Source organism: Streptopelia decaocto, assembly GCF_964273445.1.
Source record: "Streptopelia decaocto genome assembly, chromosome: 1".
NCBI classification, from domain to species: Eukaryota; Metazoa; Chordata; class Aves; order Columbiformes; family Columbidae; genus Streptopelia; species Streptopelia decaocto.
The window spans coordinates 107,985,503-108,013,141 of NC_138663.1; the positions used below are offsets into that span (position 1 = coordinate 107,985,503).

The window sequence follows — 27,639 nt, forward strand, 5'->3', positions numbered from 1 at the left end:
TCCTCAGTCCCCTCTTCTCCAGGCTGAAAAAAACAAGCAACTTTAGCTGCTCCTCACACGGTTTCCCCTCCAAACCCTTCACCAACTTTGTAGCCCTCTTCTGGACACTCTCCAGTAGCTTTATATCCTTTTTATCCTGTGACACCCAGAACTGCACACAGTGCTCCAGGTGAGGCTTTGAGGGTCAGGGGCTCCCAAGCCAAGCAGGCTAAACCTTGCAGCTGTGGCAACTCACTGAGCAGTTCCTTCCATAAAAGCAGCCCTTATTTAATGTCAGGTAAGGGAGCAGGGGTGTTCGCTTCCACTCCTGCTGCTGAAAGGCCATTTGCTGCTCTCCTACATATTTCCACTCTCCACTCCTGTGCTGCAAGAACTGATGGTCTTTGTTATACTAAGACAGACCAGCCTCTGGCCTTCGCCAAAACCAGGAAGTGCCTTCAGTTAAAAGATGTGTAACAATAACTGGAAAACACCCCGGAGGTGCTGGTAGCTTGTAGTAGGAAGGTGAAGCCTAGTGGTGGTGTGAACAAACACCAGTATACTGTGGGCACTGAGGCTATCAGTCACCACAGCCCCCGTTTGATGTCCACCTGGCCATGACAGTGGCCGCGTAACCACCTTCCCTGCTCTGACAGATCAGTCCCTAAGAAAACTGGCCTTTTATTAATCCTGCTTCTATTTTCCTCAACACAGCTGAGGTGTATATTGCTTTTGAATTGCTCTGCATCCAGACAGGATCACAGTATCACAGTATGTTTGGGATTGGAAGGGACCTCAAAAGATCATCTAGCCCAATCCCCCTGCTGGAGTAGGAACGCCTAGGTGAGGTCGCACAGGAACATGTCCAGGCGGGTTTTGAATGTCTCCATCGAAGGAGACTCCACAACCCCCCGGAGCAGCCTGTTCCAGTGCTCTGGCAGCCTCACTGAGAAGAAGCTTTTTCTCAAATTTAAGTGGAACCTCTTGTGTTCCAGCTTGATCCCATTACCCCTTGTCCTATCATTGTTTGCCACCGAGAAGAGCCTGGCTCCATCCTCATGACACTCACCCTTTATATATTTATAAACATTAATAAGGTCCCCCCTCAGTCTCCTCTTCTCCAAACTAAAGAGACCCAGCTCCCTCAGCCTTTCTTCATAAGGGAGATGCTCCACTCCCTTAATCATCTTCGTTGCCCTACGCTGGACCCTCTCCAGCAGTTCCCTGTCCTTCTTGAACTGAGGGGCCCAGAACTGGACACAATATTCCAGATGGGGTCTCACCAGGGCGGAGTAGAGGGGAAGGAGGACCTCTCTCAATCTACTAACCACCCACCTTCTAATACACCCCAGGATGCCATTGGCCTTCCTGGCCACAAGAGCACAGTGCTGGCTCATGGTCATCCTGTTGTCCACCAGGACCCCCAGGTCCCTTTCCCCTACACTGCTCTCTAATATGTAATTTCCCAACCTATACTGGAACCTGGGGTTGTTCCTGCCCAGATGCAGGACTCTACACTTGCCCTTGTTTTATTTCATTAGGTTATTCCCTGCCCAACTCTCCAGCCTGTCCAGGTCCCGCTGGATGGCAGCACAGCCTTCTGGCGTGTCAGCCACTCCTCCCAGCTTGGTGTCATCAGCAAACTTGCTGATAGTACACTCAGTTCCCTCGTCCAAATCATTAATGAATATATTGAATAATATTGGCCCCAGTACTGACCCCTGAGGCACTCCGCTAGATACTGGCCTCCAACTAGACTCCGCACCATTGACTACCACTCTCTGGCTTCTCTACTTAAGCCAGTTTGCAACCCACCTCACTACTCTATTGTCCAGACCACACCTCCTCAACTTAGCTGTGAGGAGACTGTGTCAAAGGCTTTACTGAAGTCAAGGTAGACCACATCCACCGCTCTGTCATCATCCATCCACCTTGTTACGTTCTCATAAAAGGCTATGAGGTTGGTCAAGCATGACTTACCCTTGGTAAAGCCATGCTGACTGCCCCTAATAACCCTCTTATCCCTGATATGCCTTGAGATGGCACCAAGGAGAAGCTGTTCCATTACTTTCCCAGGGACAGAGGTGAGGCTGACCGGTCTATAATTACCCGGGTCCTCCTTCTTGCCCTTTTTGAAGACTGGAGTGACATTTGCTTTCCTCCAATCCTCGGGCACCTCTCCCATTTCCCAAGACTTAGCAAAGATGATGGAGAGCAGTCCAGCAATGACTTCAGCCAGCTCCCTCAGCACCCGCGGATGCATCCCATCTGGACCCATGGATTTATGGATGTCCAGACTATTTAATTGCTCCCTAACCCAGTCCTCATCAACTAAAGCAAACTCCTCCATTGACCTGGCTTCATCCGGGGTCTCAGGGGTACAGGATCTCTTGAACTGTTCACGCAAGTCACAAAGGCAATAATATAACAGCAGAATGCTAGCACACCTTGGTTTAGCAGTTATTTGGGGCTACAAAAATCACTACTATCACTTATACATAATTACAACAGCAAGCTGCTGATGAGAGAGAGCTGTGAGATAAGTCTGGAAATGGTTTTGCAAAAAAGTACTGCTTTGTCTTGAAAGAGTGCTATAGCTACTGGCAAATTAATGCTACTTGAAGTAGGCAGGCATTGCTAGCTAATTTCACAGGGTTAGAGAAAGATCTGGAGAAGGAATCAAGAAGCTTAGCAGCCTCTTGTGACTAAATGCTATGTGATATTTTTTCTTTCTGATTTCTAATTAATACTCTGCTAAGAAACAGATTATTTTAATCGCAATCAGAGAGGTTTCCCTGATCATGCTTTTTCAGGCTTGCAGCAGTCAGGAAATTATTTTTGGAAAAAAGCGAAAATCACTTTTGAACCAGAAGCCTTTATAGATAGCAGCTACAAGAATACATTAACAAAATCCAAACCCTACCCTTGCTAAGCCAAAAGCTTAATTGTTTTCGAATAGATACACAAAGCCATGTATGAGAATATTACCTTTAGTCATTGATTTTGTTTTCATTTGCTTCATGTGATTCATGTTTTCCACACTAATTGTTCACAGATGTGCAGAGGCTTAGTCAGTGCACTGTGACCCAGCTCACCATCATCCATATGCCCCCCCACCCACAGCAGGGAGTGGGGAAATGGGAGCCCACGGACATTAACGCAAGGGGCTCCAGAGTTCCCATCTGCTTCTCTCCTCCCCAGCAACCTGATGTGGGAAAATGGGAGTACTGGAACAAAGGAAAATGCACAAGTGCATCCACAGCATTGGTCTATTTAAGTCAAAACGCCCTAGGAGAAAAGGGAAATTCATTATCATAGTAATGCTGTTCTGGAGTGTTGGGACTATTACAGCACTAGATCACAAAACTCTTCACAAATAAGGTAACATTATTCCCAGTTTATAGGTAACGAAATTCAGCCATACAAGACTGAAGTCACTTCTCCAGCATCTCGCAGTGAGAGACACGGGACAGACCACAAGTCCCTGAAGCTCTACGTCCATACTCTGGTCTGCAAGCAGTCTGAATTTCTCATCAGGACATGTGTGCACTGCACCCATGCCCAACAACAGTAGAGAAGGACATGCCAGGTCTGGGCACTCTCCAGCTCAGGCTGGTAACGATGCTGTGACACCAAGGGCTCCTGTCACAATGTCCTGTGCACTCAGCACCTTATAGAAGAACGGCAAAATAGCTGTCTGGCCAGCACATATGCTGTGTGTTCCTCAGTGACCTGTCCTTACCAGAGGTACATTTGTTACACTGCCTAGTGAAGTAAGTTAGTTCTGGTTCTGAAACTGTAGAACAGCAGTTGCCAAAGGAGGATTGTGAGTCTGACACCACGGTGAGGTTTACAAGTGGAAAAAGATCAAGAACTGCTGCTATAAAAGCTTATTCTTTCAACTCAGGTCAATAGCTAGTCTACTGTTGTCATTTGTATAGCTTGAGAAGGTCACTTCACACAACAAATTGCCATCAGGCAGCTTTGCTCTGGAATTTTTTTAAGCCTCCAGTAAACATGTTTATATGGACTAGGAAGAGGATGGATCTGCCAGGGTCCAAACATCTCCAGGGAACAGGAGAAGAAAGGTGTGATCAGTTCATTGTGTTTGGATAGCTGCCACTGGCCAACAGTAGCTAAACATCATCTCCTCAGATTTAATTCATCTTCCTCAAACTAAAGTGATACAAATTCCTGATTACTTCAGCATGTTTGTGTTCAGTGTGTAATATGGTAGTCAACCAAACTGTTAAATGGCCATAGCAAATCGATTACTCTGTTACAGATTTAAACTCCCTGCCAGTGCAGTGAAAAGAACCCTTAGTGCAAATCAGAAGTGGATCTAAATGGTTCCTGAAGGCTGCCCATGCTTGCCCCTATTCAGGATTGGGCTGTGTCAAGCAGTCAACAGTTTGTGTTTATCGACATACCACCAAAGCTGGCTGGGCTTTTGTGGGAAATAGACTAATTTTCAACCACTCAAAGCTCTTAGTCAAGCACCATAAAATTGTTTTAAAAACCCAGATGGGACTCTTTTGTGACAGATCAGAATGGTTTCCTGGGGGTTAGGCAGGAATTCCGCCAAAGTGAATCTTTCTGCTGAAGTCACCAGTACCTACTGTTAGGGTGTAAGAGAACATGATATTATCTCTACTGCTTCTGTCTCAGCAGTTGTGGTTAAAAGGCACTAAAGAATTTGAGCTGAGGCTCAAAAGGAAGGTGCTAAAAATTTAAAGTTGCTCTTACCTGCCTCCTTTATGTGTTTATATACATCATCCGAGCCAGCGGAGGAGTACGGGATGTCATCATGGGCTACAAAGTCGATCTGCCAGTGAACAGAAGAAGAATCACATACCACCATCACTGAATTTTGGTTCAGTGGGGGGTCGTTGTGGAGGATCATCTCTTTTCTCGACTTCAGCTGAATTGCTTTGGGCATTCTCATCCTAAAGCCATCACCTAGAATATTGCACTAGATTTAGGCCTACAGCTGCTGCGTTGTATGATCAGTTATGAAAGAACAGAAAGCTTGTCTCCAGAAGCACTGCCATTAACACGTCACTCTGACTGGAACTTTATGATATTCTGTAGAAAACCTAGGACAGCCATTCCTGCTTTTATTGCTACTGGAAGAGCTAAGCCAAGTGGCAAAGCCTTGACTTTCAAAACCGTGGAGGCAGGATTATTGATTCTACCTCCTTAGGGCTGTGCATATGCACATATACATGCTGTCCATTCATCACTCAGGGATGTGGACACTAAAATAAATCTTCATTAACTGTGCTTTTTTTAAGATTTATATGTATTGCAAGACAGTCCATAGCACATAAGCAATTATATGCTGCCTTTTAGAGGACACATGACATTTTTATGTATTTCTTGCCAATTGTTGCACCTGTTGACATTCATAAGTACCAAGCCTTTAATTCAGACCTTTAGCAGGGCTTTAGTCACTATGTGATAACTTTCCTGGTTCTTGAGCGCCTTTCCTATATCTCAATTTATGGCTGATTCTTCTGTGTTATTTTATCATTCAAAAATCCCACTACAGAAATCATCCTAGCATACTGAGAAAAAAATGGCAAGACAAATATAACATTTTCTGATGAAGACTGGAGCCAGAAATGTTGTGTACCTGATTTAAGTGACTGGAATTAACTGAATTAAATAATTTACTCCCGCTAGTAGAGTTTAACAGATTGCTGTTTACAGAATTATAGAATTATCATAGAATAATTTGGGTTGGAAGGGACCTTCAGAGGTCATCTAGTCCAACCCCCACACTGAGCAGGGACATCTTCAACCAGATCAGGTTGCTCAGAGCCCCGTCCAGCCTGGCCTGGAATGTCTCCAGGGATGGGGCATCTACCACCTCTCTGGGCAACCTGGGCCACTGTTTCACCACCCTCATTGTAAAAAATTTCTTCCTTATATCTAGTCTGAATCTCCCCTTTTTTAGTTTAAAACAATTACCCAACTGTAATGAGTTTATTCTCTGTTGTTCTATACAGGAGAAGGGAGGGATAAGGGAAGAAAAGTACCTTATGTTTTTCAAGGAACTCAGGTGTCAGTGTCCAGGGTGCATCTCTGATGACTTCATCCACATAGCGACAGTGTCTGAGAGCTTCATATCGCTCATTTTCATTCATCACAGTGAAGCCTTTGAATTTATGAGTTAAATCATCACTGCAAACTAAAATATGGAAGTGTCAACAAATTGCTACACACTTAGTAGAATGAGCACGACCAGCAGTTATATATTTCCTGATAATTCCATTAAGCACTTAGTTATTAGATTAGCTAATTTTGGGGTGCTCCAGGGCACCTAAGAGTTCTGTTCGGGGTTCGCAGGTACAACCATAGACTTCTGAGAGGTCTTTCAATTTCTGGAGCTGCAGCCACAGCCCAGCTGAGATATTGTAGGACATCTCAGGTGGTACAGTATGCACACGTTGAGGCAACTCAATCCCACTGTAAGTGGGGATTTCAAGGGCTGTAAATTGTCAGGGGTTATGGCCAATGCTTTAAAAACAAATAAAAAGTGTAGTGTCAGCAGTCACAGAGTGCCCGCAAACTTAATGTATCACAAAATAGTTGAGGTGGGAAGGCACCACGGGACATCACCTAATCCATCCCTCACCACCCCCCTAGCAGGGTCAACTAAAGCAGGTTGCTCAGGACCATGTCCAGTTGAGTTTCTGAAGATGGAGACCCCTCAGCCTCTCTGGGCCTCCTGTTCCTGCTTTTTGTTCTTGTGTCTCTAAATCACAGCAGAACAGTTTCTCACTAAATAAACACTGATAGAAAACAAGTCATGGCATATTTTATAGGAATCTGTCTCTGAGTTTAGCTTTGAGATCAGCAGGTTTCATAGAAAGAGAAGGAAGTCTTGTGCCATGTTCAAATGGGAAATGGCAGGAGGAAGCTCCACAGAAAGGACTGGGAGAAGCAGTACACTCTAGTGGAGCGAGCACATCCAAAATCCTGCATCTTTAACTCTGCATGTACAAATACTTTGTCACATTGCTTTAAAAATGAGGGGAAGCAACGCCCATGTTACCGAAGGACTATAAAAATCAGGTATTATCTTTCTACCCACATAACGTTGTGTAAAACACAGTGGCCTGTCCCCACAACCATAACTCTGTCAAATGTCATAGCTACAATAGTCCCTTCCCATGGGAAAATGTGAGATCCGTTTATCACTGACTTGACAGTGGTTGTTCTTCACCACAGGTCAGACCTGTGCCTTTGGATCTTACTTGTCTGTGACACTGGGAGAAATAGTCAATGTACTTGACAAATGATAAATGCAACAATATTAATTTTGCAAGGAAATGAGAGCAGCTCTACAGCTGCTGCTTCTTTCTAAGTTGAAAACATCGACCTATCAGGTAAGGTGCTGGCAAAGATGCAGTCTTTTTTTGAGATCTAAAATGGATGTTCTTGCTGTGATGGTTGTTAAGGACCTTTAAAGTAGGAAAAATATAGGAAGGCTTAGATAGCCCTGGAGTTCATGCAAAATTCAAAGCCAGATAATAATATACATATGAATTTCAGTTAGTGAAATGCTAGTCTATCCTATTATGTCATTTTTGATGCCTGCTGACAAGAAATTTAATGGAGATTAAAGCATTTTCAGTAGAAAGATCCCTTCTGAGATTGTATTTACATTTATTTACAAGCTTTATGTCATCTTAAGTCTACCCGCTCCTGAAAGAAAGGGTCTACTAAAATTATTGGAAAATAGTAATTTTTGCTTGAATTCTGTAGAAAGGTTTGATTTTATTTTTTGATTACTCTTTATTCATGCACAGTGCAGACACAATATCTCTGTAACTCCTTTTGATTCTGTCATCCTGCTCTAATAACTGATTTGGGAATGTATAAATGTCTATTAAAAAAAAAAAGGCACCAAAAACAATACAAAAAACAACCCCCACACAAAAAACCCCAAACACCCTTAGCTCCAAGTAGTTGTCTTCACACCGAGAAATAGAAGGGATTGGTTGTGGTGCCCACAAAGACACATGACAGCAGTGCTTTTGCAGCACAAATTGTATGTGGGTGTGGAAAGGTGTCCATTTTTTAAGCATGCTAAGACACGGTGCCTTCCTGGGAAAAGGTGCTGATGAGTGCTGGCTGCTTTGTCCTTCACTCCAAAAATAAAGGCCGGGTTTAGCTTCTCTGCTGATGTTGAAGGCTGGGTCTGCACACACAGCACTGACCTGGCAGCCAGGGGCCATGGGCTGTGCCCGGCTGGTGGAGGGACCAAGGAGCCAGAAATAAATGAGCAGCTGATCTCATTTGCTCATCTCCATCTTTGAACAATTTTGAGTGAATAACTGAAAAAGGTAAATTATTCATATGGAGCTATTCTAAGCTCAGAGTCATGCAGGCTCCTGCTTTAACTAGAATGGGAATTGTGCCTGTGCTGCTGAGGGCAGAATTTGACTTTTACTTTAATTGATGCAATTGTAAGACATAATTCAAGACAAATCACCTATAGAAAGGCCCCCAGAGTGAAAGCAGCATTCAAAGTCATAGTGTATAAGCAGCTGGAGGTGCGAGCACAGCAATAATTCTCTGATACTGAAGCATAGAAGCAAAAATTCAGCGCAATAAATAACTCAGATCTTACCTCCTACTAATAAGTAGCTATTTGGGAATAGAGTTTTGGCTTGCATAAGAGCTCTAGCATGGCCAGAGTGGAAGAGGTCAAATATCCCATCTGCATACACTCTGACAGGTCTGTCAACTGCAGAGAAAGAAACACAACAGTGATTTTTCAGACCCAACGCAAGTTGCACTTAATTCTACTGGACAGTTTTTTGTTCCCAGTCCAGGTGATTGCAGAGATTTACCCCAGTTATGATATTCAAAAGCACCACGGGTGAACTTGCAGTGTTTGTCCTAATCACTACTTGTTCTTCTCTCTACTCTCTGCTGTTTTCTTGCAGACGTAGCCTATTTATTATCATCCATCATCCTCGTATTCTAATTTGGCAAAAACATCATCTTCCTGACTCATTCGGAGTTCCACCATATGTCTTGTTCTTTTCTCTCTGCCTTTCTAGTCAGTTCTGCCTTCTGGATTTTTTTCTGTTTTTTCCTTATTTTTTCCATCATCTCCCTTTTCTGCCCCCCTTGTTTGTGACTTCCTTTTTTCCACAGCTTACTGCTGTAAAAACATATTGCTTACCACTTCCACATAAACCTTTCACTTCCCTTTTTTCATACTTCCCCCAAGCTCTTTCTCTAATGAGCCTATAATTTATTTTTCTCACCATCCTCCTGCTTTCACCCTTATAACTCTGTGCTTTCCATACGACATCTTCAGCAGCAGTCTCCAGATAGAAAAAGGACTTGATTTACCAAATGACACACCAGACAGCTGTGCCACCTCCAAGCAAAATAACAGTGGAGATAAGAGCAACAGAGCTTCAACCTCCATGGAATGTGCTTTGGTGCTACAGAGATATGTCTCCGTTGTCAGGACATCCAAGGGTCCATGGGAGAACACTGTTCTTAGCAGAGCTGATTGGAAAGCTGGGGCTTACCCCTATAAAGTGTACCTACGTTGAAAGCTTATTTCAAAGAAGTAAAATAAGTTAACAGAAGTTTTTAAAAATAATCTTTTGGAAGTTAGGGGGCTAAAGTATATATTTGGGACTTTATGTTAAATCATTGTGTTTCCCCAGCCAAATCAAATGTCTAAATAAAGAGTTCAGAAATCGGCCATGATTTCTTTGCAAAGGGTACATGGCCTTTAGGGTCACTTAAGGTCTGATGTGATCAAAAAAATGTGGGTGAAACAAGAGGTTTTCCAGCATACAGAGGCAGTATGGGAAGAGAAATGAGGAGGCAGCCACTGCACAACACAATTTTCAGGCTGGCTGGAGTGGGCTGGCAAGCCTTCCTTCCAACCAACACACAGACATCTACTAAAACATCCAACTCTAACTTCAGATGTTTTCTCTTGTTGTTTCTCTAACAGAAGATAATGACCCTGTAGCTGCTGGTTTCTTCCCCAATACCTGATAGCCCCAGATAACAGGCTGGCCTTCGTGCCTCCAGGTGGAAGGCATAAGTGAGGATTGACAGATGTTTGTGAGGAAGAGCCTGTGCCTCGGGAGCACCCAGGGTGCTGCTGATGGAACCTCTACACATACCTGGTGTTCCCAGACGGGCTTGCGCAATGGTTAACTTCTCATGGGGGGCTCGGCACTGGCAGCTTGTTTCGTCTGCAAATGGAGCAGGCGCTGTCAGAGTCTGGAAGAGGGGAAAAAAAGACAAAGTCAATTTGTTTCTTCCATCAAGTAATTAAAAAAGAACCATTTAACTGTGGCAAGATGCTGTAACCAGGCTTAATGCTGGTTTGTTCTCTGGGGATTTTTGATCTTTGGTCACCTCTGAGCACAATCCATACAAGGTAAAACGATGAGGAAAATAAGCTTTCCAAACACATCACACAGCCTAATTCTTTGTCTCTGTTTAGAAGCTCAGGCATTTTTGAGGTGGGTGCAGGTACTTTTTTTTCTGTTTGCAGGGCAACATCAGGTTTGATGGTCCAAGCAGCTTAATTCTTGGTTTGGTTTCAAGGACTCCAAAGGCCCAAGATGCAAGATATATTCTGCTACCTGTAAATAACAGCTGGAAGAACTAATTGGGATTTAGAAAGCTGCAAATGAGCCACCTCTTCACAAGCACCAGTTCCTTCCACTAACATCAGTATAGATAACTGGGCCTACAGGTTGTCTTGTTGTGCTTTTAATCAGAATCTTGTACAATTTTGAGGAGCCATTCAGAATAAAAGCAAGAATGCAACCAGAAGTCCCACCTAGCTGGAGATAACTGAGCTGCAACTCCTTCCTCTGGTCTGACACATACTGTATAAATTCTCTGTCTGTGATCAGAGCACTACAAGGTTACTTGCTTTGAAGGGCTTATAACCTAAAGAGAGAGAGTGCAGATGTGTGAAGAACGATGTGGCATTATCTGTCAGGAAACTTGATTACAAAAATTGTATTTTCTGCCCATGCCTACATAGGAAGTTATCAGGCATCAGCACGTCAGATATTTATTATCTGCCATATGGTCTGATATGAAAAAACATGCTTCTACTGCTCTTGTTTCATAGAAACAGCAAACTACTGTAAGATGAGTTTTGGGTTGCTTTGGTTTTGTGAGATAAGGTGGTAGCTGAGACAAGCTGAAGGAAATCTATCACTTACTATGCCTCCACCATGAGTTATCTGACACCTCATGGCCTTGCAGCTGTAGCCTGGTTGGGTTTTGACAGTGACCATGGGCAGTTGTCATGACAGTTGGATCACCTGTGGTTGGTCATAACAGAATCTTTCCCTTTACGCTATTTTTCACTTTTTATATGCTGAATGCTTACTCACTGAGCATTTATTTTCTTTAGCGTCCCTGAGACACTTGAAGACATGCCAAGCCTAATTGCTACTGACCTCTGGGCTCACGGGCCTATTGCATGGAAAGCTCAGAGGACAGCAATAAAACAGCAACAAAGACTTAAGGATGCATATCCAGCTCTTTCTGCTGATTTACTATCCATTTTGTTTACTGAAAGCACTAAATTTTTATGTCAATTTATTTTTTTCTCCTTCCATTTTTATTTCCTTTTTTTTGGTAATTTCAAATGTTGCAGGAAATCATCATCGTCAGTATCTTTGTGATGAAAATCACAGCATCTCTGCAGAGACAAGGTTAAAAATGGAGAAACTATGTCCAAGTCCAAGTTTCTGTCCGGGTTTCGTGGACAGGAACTGTTCATCTGACCACCCACGCCGCACAACACAGAGCATTACACATAATCATACCATGCCAGCTTCTTCCTTTATTTTCTAAATACCATCTTTTTGCTTACAGCTTTGCGATCACTGTGGGCTAACCTGTCTTTTTATCTCCAAGCAAGGTCAGGTTACGCGGCAGCCCATACAGTCTGGTTCCCGCTGGGATAAAGAGGAAGGCAGAAAAGTTAAAACAATAATGGCTTGGTCTGAGGCCTGCAATGGGTAATCAGATCTGAGTTTGGCAGAGGCTGTTCCCTTGGAGATTATTTGAAGAAAACAGACCTGGTTTGCAGCAAGATTATCTTTTTTTCCCCCCTAGGCAAACACAGCGGTGCTTTTTATCTAGGTAAACACCTTTGCAACACCAAGATTTCTCTCTGTGTCCCTGCTCAATGGAGAACCACCTCTATTAGCTTCCCACTGGTCCAGCTTTTTTAAACACTCACATTAAAGCTTAGCTTATGGCTGATGGATCAGAACCAGACTTGTCAATATTTCTGTTACTCTGTGATGTCTCAGCCACTGGATATGAAAATACATTAAAAAGATAGATTAAAATTGGCAATATTCTATCAAAGCCACATGGAAAAATGCATAAATACCATGTGCTGACAGATCAAGTGAAATACGGCAACAGCTTCCCAATGAGTATCCAATATTATTTCATCTGGCCTAGAAAAAATGCTGCTGAGCTTAACAAAAATATGAATAAAATAAATTGAGACTATTCGGTTTGCATATTATAGCATAAAATATTTCAAGAAATTATTAAAAAACATAAGTGATTTATCAAACCTCTCTCAGTTTATATACAATTACTTACAGTTGCTCCAGTTTCTTGTCAGTAATAACTAGAATTGGGAGAAGAGAGCAAGTAATTTATATAGCAACTTTTTCTTTTCAGTTAATGCATTAAAGTACTTTTGGAAGCTTGCTATACTTTTGCCAGTAATCAGATAGCTTGACAAAGACTTTTTGCAAATGTACTTCTGTCTTTCTCTGACACATTTTTCCCTTCATCTGTGCCTTCATTATTTTCTAAGCATTTACATTTTGTGATTAGTCAAGCAAGTCAAATTAGCCTCATATTTTGGACCAAGGTAAGCCGCTTGAGATCTGCATCATCTTGTAGCAGGATGTTCTATGGCCAAAGTGTGAGTTTAGTGATGGATTATCTCATTCTGTTTGTTCAGCACATGACTCCTCTTCCAGACAAGACTTATCTTCCAGACAGATGGGGAGGAAGCTGCTTCCCGTAGTCCGAGGGAAATGAAGAAAGATTTCAAGGTCTTGGGACGGTTGGTGAAAGAGTCTGGAACACAAGTTATTTCTCTTCCCTCCTTCCATTTTTAGGTGACAATGTGGGATGGAATAGAAGAATTCAGTCTATAAACAACTGGCTACAAGACTGGTGCTACAGGCAGGGCTTAGGTTTCTTTGATAACAGCTGGTTTTACAAGACACAATTCCAGACAGTGATACGTGGGAAAGGTTTATCTCGCGGGGGCAAAAGGATGATGGGACAGGAATTAGCAGGGCTCATTTGGAGAGCTTTAAACTAGACTCGAAGGGGGATGGTGGTGTAGCTGGGCTTGCATCAGTGGGGCAGCACTCTAGAGTTGATGAAGGCTGGGAGGCCTCCCATACCCCTAGGGTGAAATCAGTGTGCTTGGCTTGCTCCCTGAAATGCCTGTACACCAATGCACGCAGCATGGGGAATAAGCAGGAGGAGTTAGAAACCTGTCTTCAGGCAGGAGATTATGACCTGGTGGCAATTACGGAGACATGGTGGGACAGCTCACATGACTGGAACGTGGTCATGAATGGTTATGTCCTTCTCAGCAAAGACAGGCCAGCCAGGTGTGGTGGTGGAGTTGCTCTTTACGTGAGAGAGCAACTACAACGTATTGAGTACTGTCCAGGCACGGATGAGGAGCGAGTTGAGAGTCTACGGGTGAGTCTACGGGCAGGCTGGCAGGGGTGATACTGTTGTGAGTGTCTATTACAGGCCACCAGATAAGGGTGAGGAAGCTGATGAAGCCTTCTACAGGCAGCTGAGAGCAGCCTCACAGTCACAGGCCCTGATTGTTTTGGGGGATTTTAACTTCCCTGATGTTTGCTGGAAGGACTACTCAGCCAGCCAGACACAGTCCAGAAGGTTCCTCCAGTGCCTTGACAATAACTTTCTCATGCAAATGGTGGAGAAGCCAACTGGAAGAGGTGCACTGCTGGACCTCATCCTCACTAACAAGGAGGGTCTGGTTGAAGCAGTAAAGGTTGTGGGCTGCCTTGGTTGCAGCGACCATTAAATGGTGGAGTTCAGGATCTCATGTGTCAGGAACAGAATACCTAGCAGGATCACAACCTTGGACTGCAATAGGGACAACTTTGGCCTTTTCAAGCAATTGCTGGGGGAAATCCCATGGGCAAGGGTATTGAAGGTAAAGGGGCCCAAGACAGTTGGTTAGTGTTCAGGCACTGCTTCTACCAGGCTCAAGATCAGAGCATCCCAACACGTAGGAAGTCAAGGAAGGGAGCCAGGAGACCTGCGTGGTTAAACAGGGAACTGCTGGGTAAGCTCAAGTGGAAGAGGATAGTTTCCAGGTCATGGAAGCAGGGGCTGGCCACTTGGGAAGAATATAAGGCTGTTGTCAGAGGATGTAGGGAGGCAACTAGGAAAGCTGAGGCCTCCTTAGAATTAAAACTGGCGAGAGGGGTCAAGGACAACAGAAAGAGCTTTTTCAAATACGTGGCAGATAAAACTAACACCAGAGGCAATGTAGGCCCACTGATGAATGAGGTGGGTGCCCTGGTGACAGAAGATACAGAGAAGGCAGAGTTACTGAATGCCTTCTTTGTCTCTGTCTACTCTGCCAGAGGCTGTCCTGAGGAGCCTCATATCCCTGAGGCCCCAGAGGAAGTCAGGAAAATGGAGGAGTTTGCCTTGGTTGATGAGAACTGGGTTAGGGAGCAATTAAATAGTCTGGACATCCATAAATCCATGGGTCCAGACAGGATGCACCTGTGGGTGCTGAGGGTGTTGGCTGAGGTCATTGCTGGACCACTCCCCATCATCCTTGCTAAGTCTTGGGAAACGGGAGAGGTGCCTGAGGACTGGAGGAAAGCAAAGGTCACTCCAGTCTTCAAAAAGGGCGAGAAGGAGGACCCAGGTAACTATAGACCGGTCAGCCTCACCTCCATCCCTGAAAAGGTGATGGAACAACTTATCCTTGGTGCCATCTCAAGGCATATCAAGAATAAGAGGGTCATTAGGGGCAGCCAACATAGCTTCACCAAGGGTGAGTCATGCTAAACCAACCTCATCACCTTTTATGAGGACATAACCAGGTGGATAGATAATGGCAAAGCAGTGGATGTGATCTATCTTGACTTCAGTAAAGCATTTGACACAGTCTCCCACAGCATCCTTGCTGCTAAACTGAGGAAGTTTGGACTGGATGATCAAGTAGTGAGGTGGACTGTGAACTGGCTGAAGGGAAGAAGCCAGAGAGTTGTGGTCAGTGGGGCAGACTCTAGTTGGAGGTCTGTATCTAGTGGGGTCACTCAAGGGTCAGTACTGGGATCAGTACTATTCAATATATTCCTCAGTGACTTGGATGAGGCAATAGAGTGCACTGTCAACAAGTTTGCTGATGACACAAAACTTGGGAGGAGTGGCTGACACGCCAGAAGGCTGTGCTGCCATCCAGCGAGACCTGGACAGGCTGGAGAGTTAGGCAGGGAAAAATTTAATGAAATATAACAAGGGCAAGTGTAGAGTCTTGCAAATGGGTAGGAACAACCCCAGCTTCCAGTATACGTTGGGGAATGACCTATTAGAGAGCAGCACAGGGGAAAGAGACCTGGGGGTCCTGGTGGACAACAGGATACCATGAGCCAGCACTGTGCCCTTGTGGCCAGGAAGGCCAATGGCATCCTGGGGTGTATTAGAAGGGGGGTGGTTAGTAGGTCCAGAGAGGTTCTCCTTCCCCTCTACTCCGCCCTGGTGAGACCACATCTGGAGTATTGTGTCCAGTTCTGGGCCCCTCAGTTCCAGAAGGACAGGGAACTGCTGGAGAGGGTCCAGTGCAGGGCAGCAAAGATGATTAAGGGAGTGGAACATCTCCCTTATGAAGAAAGGCTGAGGGAGCTGGGTCTCTTTAGCTTGGAGAAGAGGAGACTGAGGGGTGACCTTATTAATGTTTATACATATGTAAAGGGTGAGTGTCACAAGGATGGAGCCAGGCTCTTCTTGGTGACAACCAATGGTAGGACGAGGAGCAATGGGTACAAACTGGAACACAGGAGGTTCCACTTAAATATGAGAAGAAACCTCTTCTCAGTAAGGGTGACAGAGCACTGGAACAGGCTGCCCAGGGAGGTTGTGGAGTCTCCTTCTCTGGAGACATTCAAAACCCGCCTGGACTCATTCCTGTGTGACCTCACCTAGGTGTTCCTGCTCCAGCAGGGGGATTGGACTAGATGATCTTTAGAGGTTCTTTCCAATCCCTAACACTCTGTGATTCTGTGTGATTCCTCCTTGTACTGTTTGATATTCTTGTACTGGAAGCTTCAGTAAATTAATCTGCAGTCACTGATTCACTGCGTCCCGTGATTTCATAGTCCTCTGGTTTTTCTCCTCTCAGTCACCTTTTCCAGGCTGAAGAGCTTTACCTCATTCATTTGTTCCTTATGTGGAAGCTGGTCCACACCTTTGGTTATTTTTGTTGTCCTTCCCTGTTAACTGCAAGGTTGCTTATACAATGTTTGAACTGATAACTTTTTCAATTTCCAGAGCTTTAACAGGTAGGGACAGAAAATTATTTACATGGTGCCAACACTTTGCTGTTATCTTCAATGACATGAGCACCTTATAGCCAGTGTCAGCAGGGAGACCTTTCATTTAAGCAGTCCAAATGCCACATCACTACTGTATTATTAATATGTGGTGTCTAGAGAAAGCCTCTTACATGTCACCAATGGAGAAATCATTGTAATATTAGGACTCATTACTGACATTTATTTCAGAAATGTTAAAAAACTCCTGCAATGCAAGTCCTATTTCCTGGGAATGAAGACATCGCATTCAGCTATAATTAAATTTACTTCCTCAAAATGCGAAAACATCATGTCCAATAACCCTAGCATATCCGAAGCAACTCATTCAATTACAAGTTTAAACATCTACATTATCGCAAATTTGCAAAATAACCAAATGGTGCTCAATACGCTTCAGGAAACTAATAGATGGGAGGTGAGTAAAGGGAGGCTTCCTAGAAAATACCTCTCAGCTCCATTTGCATCCAGTAACATCTTTGTAACCCCCAACTATACTTAGTGAGACAGTAGCCCAGAGAGGAGAGCACAGTGTGATAAGGGCATATTATACTTTATGACAAAACCCTACATAACAGCTAAAAGCAGCTTATTTTCAGGTGTGTCTCATTGCTGCCTTTTTATTATCACTCTTCATAGTCTCTTAAGCTACCCTAGCCGTTTAACTAGGCTGCTAGTCAGCAGACAAACATTCATAGCTTGTGTTTCCAATGGATTTAAAGGAAAGTGGTAGGTAATTTGTAGAGGAACTGAAATAACAGGACAAAAGCACTAGTAGCTCCCCACCATCTCTTTTCCTTACAGTCTGTAATAGGAATAATTAATTGTGTTATTGTTTGTTTGGTTTTTTTTTCTGTTTGGTTATGTTTTGGGTATTTTACACAGCAGCAAGGAAGACAGAAATATTTTGGAAAAGGGGAAGACAGACCCATCTATGCCATTTTAACTCTGCCTGCAGGGTAATTGCATGCAACATGTGCTAATGGAAGGAGTTATTCTTTTTTAATATTTTTTATTTGCATAGCTACATTACCTGCCTCACAACATGATGCAGACAAAACCAGTGTTCTCTTGGTAGAGCAAACAGTTGTATTGTCATCTAAGATTTTGCCATCAACAGATTTCTAAGAAATGTGCAGATCTTGAACCAGTACAGCTACACAAGCAAAACCTGGTAGAGCAGGCTGGGCCTGTGCTTATAAAACAATTAAGCTGGCAGGCAAATTCTGTGGGAGGTCTGATGCTGTAATCTGCTTTTATCTCAGAGGCGGTATTTAAAACAGATAACTGATTTCACTGGAACAAATCACGTGGCTAAGATCTACTCATATGAGGAAAGATTATTTTGGGAACCTGCTCCTGATGTTGGCAAACAATAATTACAGAACAGGAAACAGTTGAGTTGTAAGGAACATTGAAGAGAAAAACACTATCAAAACTCTTGAGAAGTAGCTAAAAATACATGCTGAGTTTCTGAAGTATGAATACCCTTTACAAGTGGAAAGGCTGTGTTAAGGACTATCAAGGTCTTCTCTTAAAGGCTGAAGGAGTGAACGTTGTGAAAAATGAAAATAATCTTGTCTCATGTATTACCTTTAGTAACCTTGACACAAACAGATAAATTTATGAGCAATTAAATTGTAATTGAATGTTACTGCTGGGTACCTTCAGGTAAACCTTTTACAAACAGTTCCAACATTAATGTATATATCAAAAGAATCTGGAGCACAAGTCTGACGAGGAGCAGCTGAGGGAACTGAGGCTGTTCAGCCTGGAGAAAAGGAGGCTGAGGGGAGACCTGATCGCTCTCTGCAACTACCTGAAAGGAGGTTGTAGCATGGAGGGGGTTGGTCTCTTCTCCAAAGGAGCAAGTGACAGGACAAGAGGAAATGGCCTCAAGTTGCACCAGGGAAGGTTTAGATTGGATATGAGGAAACATTTCTTCATGGAAAGGATTTTCAGGCATTGGAACAGGCTGCCCAGGGAAGTGGTGGAGTCACCATCCTTGCAGGTGTTTAAAAGGCGTTTAGATGAGGTTCTTAGGGACATGGTTTAGTGCCAGAGTTAGGTTATGCTTGGACTTGATGATCCTGAAGGTCTCTTCCAACCAAAATGATTCTATGATTCTAAAATAAATCTAGCCCGTCCTCCCACAGTTCTGCTGACTCAGTGAGGTGGATGTAAACTAAAAATAGGGCAAACTAACTTTAACAATAATAACTTAAAAACAAAATCTGTTTGCAACCATTCCAAATTGCCTTATTCTCAGTTGCTTTTTCTGGGCTTTATCTTCAATCAAACATACTTCACTTGTCGTTAGTATTAAGTCAGTAAGGATTAAGTGCAAGGTGCAATTACAAACTGAAGATGTATTAATAACAGAAGAAAAGCAGCTTTCATGGCATTCTCAAGAAGCACAACGATGTCCATATGTACAGATTCATAGGTTATGAATGTAGAACAACTATTATATAATCTAGTCTAATATTTGCAACGGGCCAAAGAATTTCACTACAAGATTCCTATATGACAGCCATAACTTTTGACTGAACTGGAACACGTTATTTAGAAAATAAGATACATCCTAGAGTAGAATGGGTCCCAAGTCAAGCAGAGCTCAAGTGGAAGAATCACCGAGGAAGCACTTTCATCTCCGTGAACATCAGCTGGTAAAGAAACGTGACCCTGGGCAGCTTCCCTGCCTGAGCCCACTCTCCTGGCACGGCTGGAAGGAGCAGCACCTACAGGTGACCCAGGAAGGGCTCATGGAAAGAACAAACCAGAACCAACCTAAGGCAGCATGCAGCCTCAGTGTCCTCCTCTCCTGATGGCTAGGGGCTTAGCCAAGCTGCCAGAGGTCCCAGCACTGAGGAGGGATATGCAGTACTTCAGAATAAAGTGTGTGGCTCCTCCAGCAGGGCACTGGTGACGAGGTGGCAGCAGCAGATGCCATCACAAAACGAGGATGTTGTAACAGGGCTGCAGAACCATGGTGCACTGGCAATTAAAAGCTGAGTGGCAGGTGCTTGGTGTCCCACAAGTAACGCTGAGGGTTGGCCATGGTCAACAGACCAAACGTCACCACCGCTCCAGTGCCACTCAGAGTTTTACTGATCAGTTCAGAAACTGGAGAAAATGTCAGTTCTTTCCCTTACCCTTTTCCTTTCCTTTCCTTTCCTTTCCTTTCCTTTCCTTTCCTTTCCTTTCCTTTCCTTTCCTTTCCTTTCCTTTCCTTTCCTTTCCTTTCCTTTCCTTTCCTTTCCTTTCCTTTCCTTTCCTTTCCTTTCCTTTCCTTTCCTTTCCTTTCCTTTCCTTTCCTTTCCTTTCCTTTCCTTTCCCTTTTCCTTTCCTTTCCTTTCCTTTCCCTTTTCCTTTCCTTTCCTTTCCTTTCCTTTCCTTTCCTTTCCTTTCCTTTCCTTTCCTTTCCTTTCCTTTCCTTTCCTTTCCTTTCCTTTCCTTTCCTTTCCTTTCCTTTCCTTTCCTTTCCTTTCCTTTCCTTTCCTTTCCTTTTCCTTTCCTTTCCCTTTTCCTTTCCCTTTCCCTTTCCTTTCCTTTCCTTTCCTTTCCTTTCCTTTCCTTTCCTTTCCTTTCCTTTCCTTTCCTTTCCTTTCCTTTCCTTTCCTTTCCTTTCCTTTCCTTTCCTTTCCTTTCCTTTCCTTTCCTTTCCTTTCCTTTCCTTTCCTTCCCTTCCCTTCCCTTCCCTTCCCTTCCCTTCCCTTCCCTTCCCTTCCCTTCCCTTCCCTTCCCCTTTCCCTTTCCCTTTCCCTTTGCCTTTGCCTTTCCCTTTGCCTTTGCCTTTGCCTTTGCCTTTGCCTTTCCTCTCCTCTCCTCTCCTCTCCCTTTCTTCTCTTTTCTTCTATTTTTTCTTCTCTTCTTCTCTTTTCTTCTCTTTTCTTCTTCTCTTTTCTTCTTTTTTTCTTTACGATTAATACTCATTTCTTTTTACTTGTACATTAGCATACATGCCTGATGTATGCCTAAAAAGACCTAACTTCAGCTTTAACATAGGCAAGGGTTAATCTACTGAAATGAAGTGAGTTATACCTAAGATACTGGGTGAATCTGGCCCAGTATTTGACCTCTATGTAGAAATACTTAACGTATGTCAATTATTTCCTGTCAGACATAGGACAGCATTTTGTATAAATCATTACTCAGAACTATGTTGAGGCAAAAGAAACCCCAGTTTTTCCTCCCGCAGAGGAGGCACGTGCTGGCAGCAGCTCCCCAGCTGGCAGCCAGAAGCTCCCTGGGAGGGACTATTTTCCCAGAGGGAGTGCTCTGGGCTTCTCCACCACATCCCTCATTCATCCAGTGCCTTTCACAAGAGCTCTTCACCTTAGGCCGTCTGTCTTCATGTGTGTAGGAAAGGAAAGCAGATTATGTGGTAACAAAGGTATAAGGCGATATTGTGACAGACAGTTCGGCTGCACTGAGTATCTGTGCACAATCCTGGATACGCGGTTATGCACTACACGCACTTCTTGCCCATCTAGCTAGTATTTGGCTCCTAATTCTGTATTTCTTCTGCACTACATCCATGCATGTGTTAGGTTTCTTTTTACGTTTTATACATGTTACGTTATAATGTTGTATATGTTTTTGAGGAGGGGGCAGAGAGTATCTATTTACAATGTTTTTTCACTCCTTTTTTAAACACATGGCACAAACCTACATAGTAAAGACAACAGCACAGCTTAAGAAATTGGTAATATTCTAATAAAAGCTGCTTCTAAAATAGCATTGCACATATGCATTTGCAAGCAAGGAATACAACACGTGGAATGTAATGTTTGCTCCCTGTACTTACGTGTCATTTGTGAAGCCTGCAAAAAATATCTGTAGTTCTGTATATCTGATGAATAAGTATTGCAACATGTTTTTGCAGAGACTGTGGCATTTCAGAACGTATACCAACGATATGTCCTTTATGTAGTAATGGGAAATCACAGCAGATTTTTGGTGTCTATGGGCAATTTTTAGTTTAGCAAAGATTGCTACATATCCCCAAGTGCCAAATACATTTGGCATGTTTTTATGGATTTGTCCTTTTATGTCATAGCCAACATTTATGGAAAGTAAAATTAATCCAGAACAGAAACCAAACCTGTAAAGGATCAAAAAGATATTGAGTCAAATGAAATTTTTTGGTTCCTCAAATGTAAAGCTGTTTACATGTACACTTATGCTTAGTTCCACTTTGAAGCAAACAGATGGCAGATCCCCTAAGTCACAACATCATGTGAGTGAGAAACAGATGCACGGGACACTTTTTAACCACAATAAAATGCCCTAAACTCATCATTAGCACCTCTTATTAAAATCACGTATACTTTTCAGTGATACAGGAAAGATACAGATGAAGGTCTATGGAAGTTCATGGAATAAAACAATCTGAAATAATTCTAGAGGTTGCAGACCTCTCAAAACACTGCTCACAAGTATGAAGGGAGTAAGGCATCCAGGGATTAAAATAAAGGAATCCAAGGCATGGAGACTCTTCTTGCAATTATTTCAAATGTTGTGCTTAAGATTATATTGCTTAATAGCAGCAATAGGGAAATTGTCTGAAGGAGTCTAGTGCCCCCTTAAACCTTTATAGAGCTCCAGTGAGTGAAAGTACTGAAATGTTCTCCTCTATCCTTCAATAAAAACAAACAAACAAACAAACAAACAAAAAACAACCCCCACAAAAAACCCCAACACAACAACAACAAAACTCCCAAAAGAATCCAGTGTTTTCCAAATGTATTTGAATAATTTGAAAAAATGAATTCAGGTACTCTCATTTCTTCTAAAAACTGGATAAAATAAACAAAATGGTTAAAGCTGCTGATAACTAAAATGACATGAGAGCTGTGATCTTCAGTTGTACCTGAGTCTCATTCTCCAAAGTACTGTAGATTCAGTGTCCCCAAGATATTTGATACCTAATTCCTATTGAACTGTAAATGTCTGTAGCTGCTGAATCAAAAAGCAATAGAAGTAAATCTGGGCTTGGGAGCTGGCACTGGGATTGCCAGGGTGAACCTCAAATGGCCCTGATGCTTACAGTGCCTTGGCAGGATGTGTTTTATCTGCCATATGGATAGGTCCTAAGCCTCCAGCCAGCCTGTCCTTGCAAGGGTGATGCTAAGCAGAAAAAAATAGTTGGGTACTTTCCACACAGGGTCCCGATGCTCCTTCCTGCACAGGCAAATGGGATCTGGCCACAGCTTGAGCTGCCTGAGAGCAGGCGTCCACTGCTAGCACAGATTTCACGTTACCGCAATCTTGGGAACAGGCCGGTATTCCTGGGATCGCATTGCCAAGGGCAGAGCAGAAACAGCAAAAAGCACCTATCTGCTTCTTTACGTCACCTCAAAGATAAGACTCACATTACTGTAAATTCATGAAAACTGCTGCTTAATTCCCGCCTGGCCCTGTACCCACCAACGTCCCCACAAGCACAGGTCAAACCAACCACCTCACTTGTCTGCTCCCCCTCCTTCCCTCTAGTTCACCTTGGCTAATTCAGGTGCTCTTCTGCCTATCAGGCTCCTCAAGCTGTGCCTGATTTTGCCTGTGTGTTGCAGAAGAGACTGTATTCCTGGTTTGGGCTCAATCTCACATTAGACTCAAAGCACAACGAGATAGGAACTGCAATGGACGCATACGTTTCATTGCCCTGCATTCCCTTAGCTGAGCTAAGCCTAAGGGTTTCAGCCAGTTTTGAAAACAAGACATTGGTACCCACCTCCCAACAGTACTTTCCCAGATGTTCCCACTGAGGCCTGTGTTGGATGACAGATATGTGAAATGCAAGGAAGAGAAGAAGTCAGTGTGTTCAAGGGAAAGGTGAGACCAAGCAGTAGGTTTTGAAAGTAAGTTTCGATGTGTATTTGGTTTTTCTTTATCAGCAGCACTGTCCTTTTAAATTGCCATAGTTTCCTTTTATGAAAGACACTATCTGGAATTGTCTTCCTGAACAAAGTGTGTCGAACTGCTCATTTGCTCCTTTCAGAGTGAGGACTGGTAATTCTCGAGGTGCACACTGATCCCTCAAAGGAGCTGCCCACATGCGGGACCAAAGTCTTGTGGGATCAAACAAACTCTTGAAACCAAGGGACATAAATAAATTACAAAAAAATAAGCTAATTGCTTCACAAGGCTTTGTACTTACTCCTTGCTATTTCCTCCTGTGTTATCTCTCCCATATAGTTAAACTAGGAACTTGCCTGCTTACTTACCTTTGTAGTACAGATGCCCCCAGGCAAATCCTAATACTGGGGTTGCCAGGCTGAGCTCCATTGCCCAGCAGTGCTCTGCGGCTTGCTGGGAGTTACCTGGGGTCAACTGCTGTACCTTGAATGTGTGGTCTGATATGAGCCACAGCGCTGTTTATCCCATTTCAAACAATGAAGTGCCCCATGACCAAACCATGGGTATCTTAGGGGCAGCAGTACAGCGGTACACCCTAGAGTATGAGACAGTGGTAAATCAGAAAGTGGCCAAACCCAGCAGTTTGGTCCGGATAAGAAACAGACAAATGTAAAAATAGACAAATCAGGATTGGAGAAACATTATTTGTGGTTTTTTTCTTCACTACAGAACTGCTAAAATCACCACTATAGATAAAGCCTACAACTGTAATTGGTTTGTTTCTCCATTGTGCATTGAGACTAAAGTACGTGTGTCATCTGAAAGATATTTTTCTGGCATTCGGACACGTTGAAGTTGAGAACATAAAGAAGGAAAAGATTAAGTGTGAGACGGACCAGGGGAATTGACTGGAGCATGATGGATCATTAATGCTCTAGTTGGTTAAGAAAACCCAAAGAGTGTCTTGGGAAAAAATTAATGGCAATTTATATCACAACAGTCCTAGGCACTGGAAAACATCAAATTTCACTGAAGCTTACCTGGGAATTGCCTTCAATGTCCCCTGTTTTCCTGCTTTTTGAAGGATACAGGAGTTTTCTTTAGTCTTACTGTGACACTTCCTGCCAAACTAGCAGACTCCACAGCCTAAAATATAGGTTACTGGCCTATCACTGTACATGCTGCCTTCAAAGAAGTGGAATCAGAAAAAAAAGTACTGAAGATCATAAAAGATCTGATAGGAACTTAAAATCCACGTTATTAGATCACCTGTTGAGGGGCGATTAACTCTTCAGGACACCAGCTCTGAATTCTTGTCCCTTAATACATGATTTGATTTTGCCTGCCTCCATCACTCCTTATGTCCTTAACAAAGCACAGTGTATTACATTATACTTCAACTGAATTTTTTTTGCCTGTGTTCAGTTCTGTGGTCCCCAGCTTAAGAAGGACATGGACCTGTTGGAGCAAGTCCAGAGGAGGCCACAAAGATGATCAGAGGGCTGGAGCACCTCTCCTATGAGGACAGGCTGAGAGCTGGGTTTCTTCAGCCTGGAGAACGGAAGGCTCTGGGGAGACCTTCCAGTACCTGAAGGAGTCCCACAAGAAGGGAGGGGACTTTTTACAAGGGCATGTAGTGACAGGACAAGGCGTAATGGCTTTGAACTGAAAGAGGGCAGATGTGAATTAGATATAAGGAAGAAATTCTTCCCCATGAGGGTGGTGAGGCACTGGCACAGGCTGCCCAGAGAAGCTGTGGATGCTCCATCCCTGGGAGTATTCAAGGCCAGGTTGGATGGGGCTTTGAGCAAACTGGTCTAGTGGAAGGTGTCCCTGCCCATGGCAGGGGCTTGGAACTAGATGATCTTTAAGGTAATTTCCAACCCAAACAATGCTATGATTTTATGAAGATAATGTAGATCTGCTGACTGACAAAATATCACTTTATAAGAATACATTTTCCATAAATCTTTATTCAAAATGTCTCCATTGTCCATTATTAATTTACTGATACTCAGGAAAATCTAAAATATCATAATGAATTCTTGTTTAATTCGTGTACTCTAGCTGTCACCTTGATTTCCACAGAAATTACACTGGAATGCGTGATACTGTAAATACTGGCATCATATTGTCACTTCTTTCTTTAAAATCTTTTAAAATGTCAGACTACATGGAGTAATATATTCAAACGGGTTGTTATATCTGAGCTTTTGACAGGGAAATCTCAGACAGCCTGTACGAACACACTGCAGTAAGAACACGTGAGCTAATTCCACAAACAAATTAACAGTCTTCTTCAAAATTGATTCTAATTATAAGTAGAAAACGTTAATTTAGGTCAGCTCCAACAACTGTTGCTATTTCTTGTCATACCAGAACAATGTCTCAACTATAGTGTTGAATTTAATTACTCAAGTTTAATGTTGAAATATGTTTTAATTAGGACTGTGACTGAATTCTAGCGCTAAATGATCTGATTTCCAGTACTAATTGTTGCATCAGTCATGTACTTTCACACTTTGATGCTGTCTCTGCATTTCTGTGTATGCAAACAGGTATTGTTATTATTTTTCTACCACCTTGCCAATGGTGCAAACCAGGCCGGGGGAAGGAGTGCTCATTCCTGACAGGAATAATAAAAGGTTTCAATAAAAAGCAAGGAAACATTCCAATTATTTTAAATTAGCACATGAAAAAAAAAACCAACAAGGGCAGCTCTCAGAACCTTAACTCGAGGGGAGCAGCAGCCTTGTAAAGTTGCGTGCACGATCTGAAGGAGGCTTCCCTCACCTTTAAAAAGACCACCAAAGGAGTTCATTTTTACTGTCACTTTCCTGAGGCTCCCATTCCCCCAAAAAACACAGCCTTCCACGACTGCCTTCCTCACACAACCACCATCGAATAGGAAACTCCTCCCTGTGTTCTGAAGTTGAGAGAAGTGTGATTTACCCATTCCCGGGTGCCCCGGACCCGGCCGGGGGGCGGCCCGCAGTGCTCGGCGGGACGCGGGCGGCTCTGGGAAGCGGAGGCGGCTGCCGGTGCGGCGGGACGCGCCGGTGAGCCGGGGCCGGGGCTCGGGGAGAGGCCGGGACCGGACACCGCTCTCCGCTGCCGCCTCCTCTGAGTGTGCGCTGCTCCTCTGCATTCATTATTAAAGATATGCAGCTTTTTTTTTTTCCAATTGTAATACGGCTTTACCGAGTCACATGCCTCCCATCACCTGAGCTGAAACTGGGGCTTTGTACTCCGGCCGCTCGGTGCGAGCCCTTCCCAAACGCGGCAGCCTCTGCCCCACCATTATTCAAATGCACCCTCGGTTGCGCGGGGGCTTAGGGAGGTTATTTTTCCTTTCCAAGAGGGAAATATGAATCCTGCCTCGCTGTCACTATACTCCCCGAAGTCCCCAAACGACAAAGCACAGCAAGGGCAGCCCGGACGGGACCCGGCCGGGGACAGCCCACCCCCACAGCAGCCTGGGCTTCTCCGCTCCCCGCGGAGCCGCGCCGCCACACAAAGGGACCCGCCGTAGGACGGAACCGGCCTCTCCCTCCCTCGCCCCCCACCCCGCACTCGTCCCGCAGCGCCCGGGAGGGAGGCTCATCCGGGAGTGCCGAGGTGGTGCCGAGCCCCGGCCCGGGGCCGGCCCCCACTCACCAGGCGAGGCTGGGGGCAGGTGTGCTCTAGTTCCTCCATGGCCTCCGAGCGCCGCGCCTCAGAGGGGGATTTCGGGATACCTGTTTCTGACTCAGCATCGGGCGCGAGCACTGGCATGGCCGGCGGCAGCCTCGCCCGCCGTTGCTGCCGCTGCCGCCGCCGCCACCGCCCGGGCCCGCCGGCGCGGAGCTCCGCCGTCACGCGTGTGCCCTCCCCGCGGGGGGTCTCCCCGGGAGCCGCCCGGGGGCACTGCCGCCGCGCGTCGCCATGGCAACCGGGCGGCCGCCGCGCCACCGCCCCCTCCGCGCTGGGGACGCCGCGCTTATTTACATGCGGCCTCCTGGTTGGCTGCAGCTCCGCCGCGCCACCGCGGCCCCCGGCGGTTCCGCGGGCGGTGCCGGCCCCCGCGGCAGCGGCGGGTCCAGCCGAGCTGCGGATCCCGCCGCCGGACACCTCCCTCGGGGTGCCCGCTAAAGGATCCCCCAAC

General features: G+C 44.4%; 1 protein-coding gene across 1 annotated transcript in view; it reads right to left on the reverse strand.

Moving 5' to 3' along the window:
* PCYT1B (phosphate cytidylyltransferase 1B, choline) overlaps nucleotides 1-27,269 on the reverse strand; it is a gene marked incomplete at both ends in the record, with an annotated part of 37,344 nt that extends 10,075 nt beyond the window's left edge. The window contains 5 exons of the mRNA XM_082052965.1: nucleotides 4,726-4,804; nucleotides 6,021-6,172; nucleotides 8,621-8,737; nucleotides 10,152-10,251; nucleotides 27,153-27,269. Of these exons, the coding sequence (XP_081909091.1) occupies nucleotides 4,726-4,804; nucleotides 6,021-6,172; nucleotides 8,621-8,737; nucleotides 10,152-10,251; nucleotides 27,153-27,269 (565 nt within the window). The remainder of the gene's footprint in view (nucleotides 1-4,725; nucleotides 4,805-6,020; nucleotides 6,173-8,620; nucleotides 8,738-10,151; nucleotides 10,252-27,152) is intronic.
* Nucleotides 27,270-27,639: the final 370 nt, after the last annotated feature.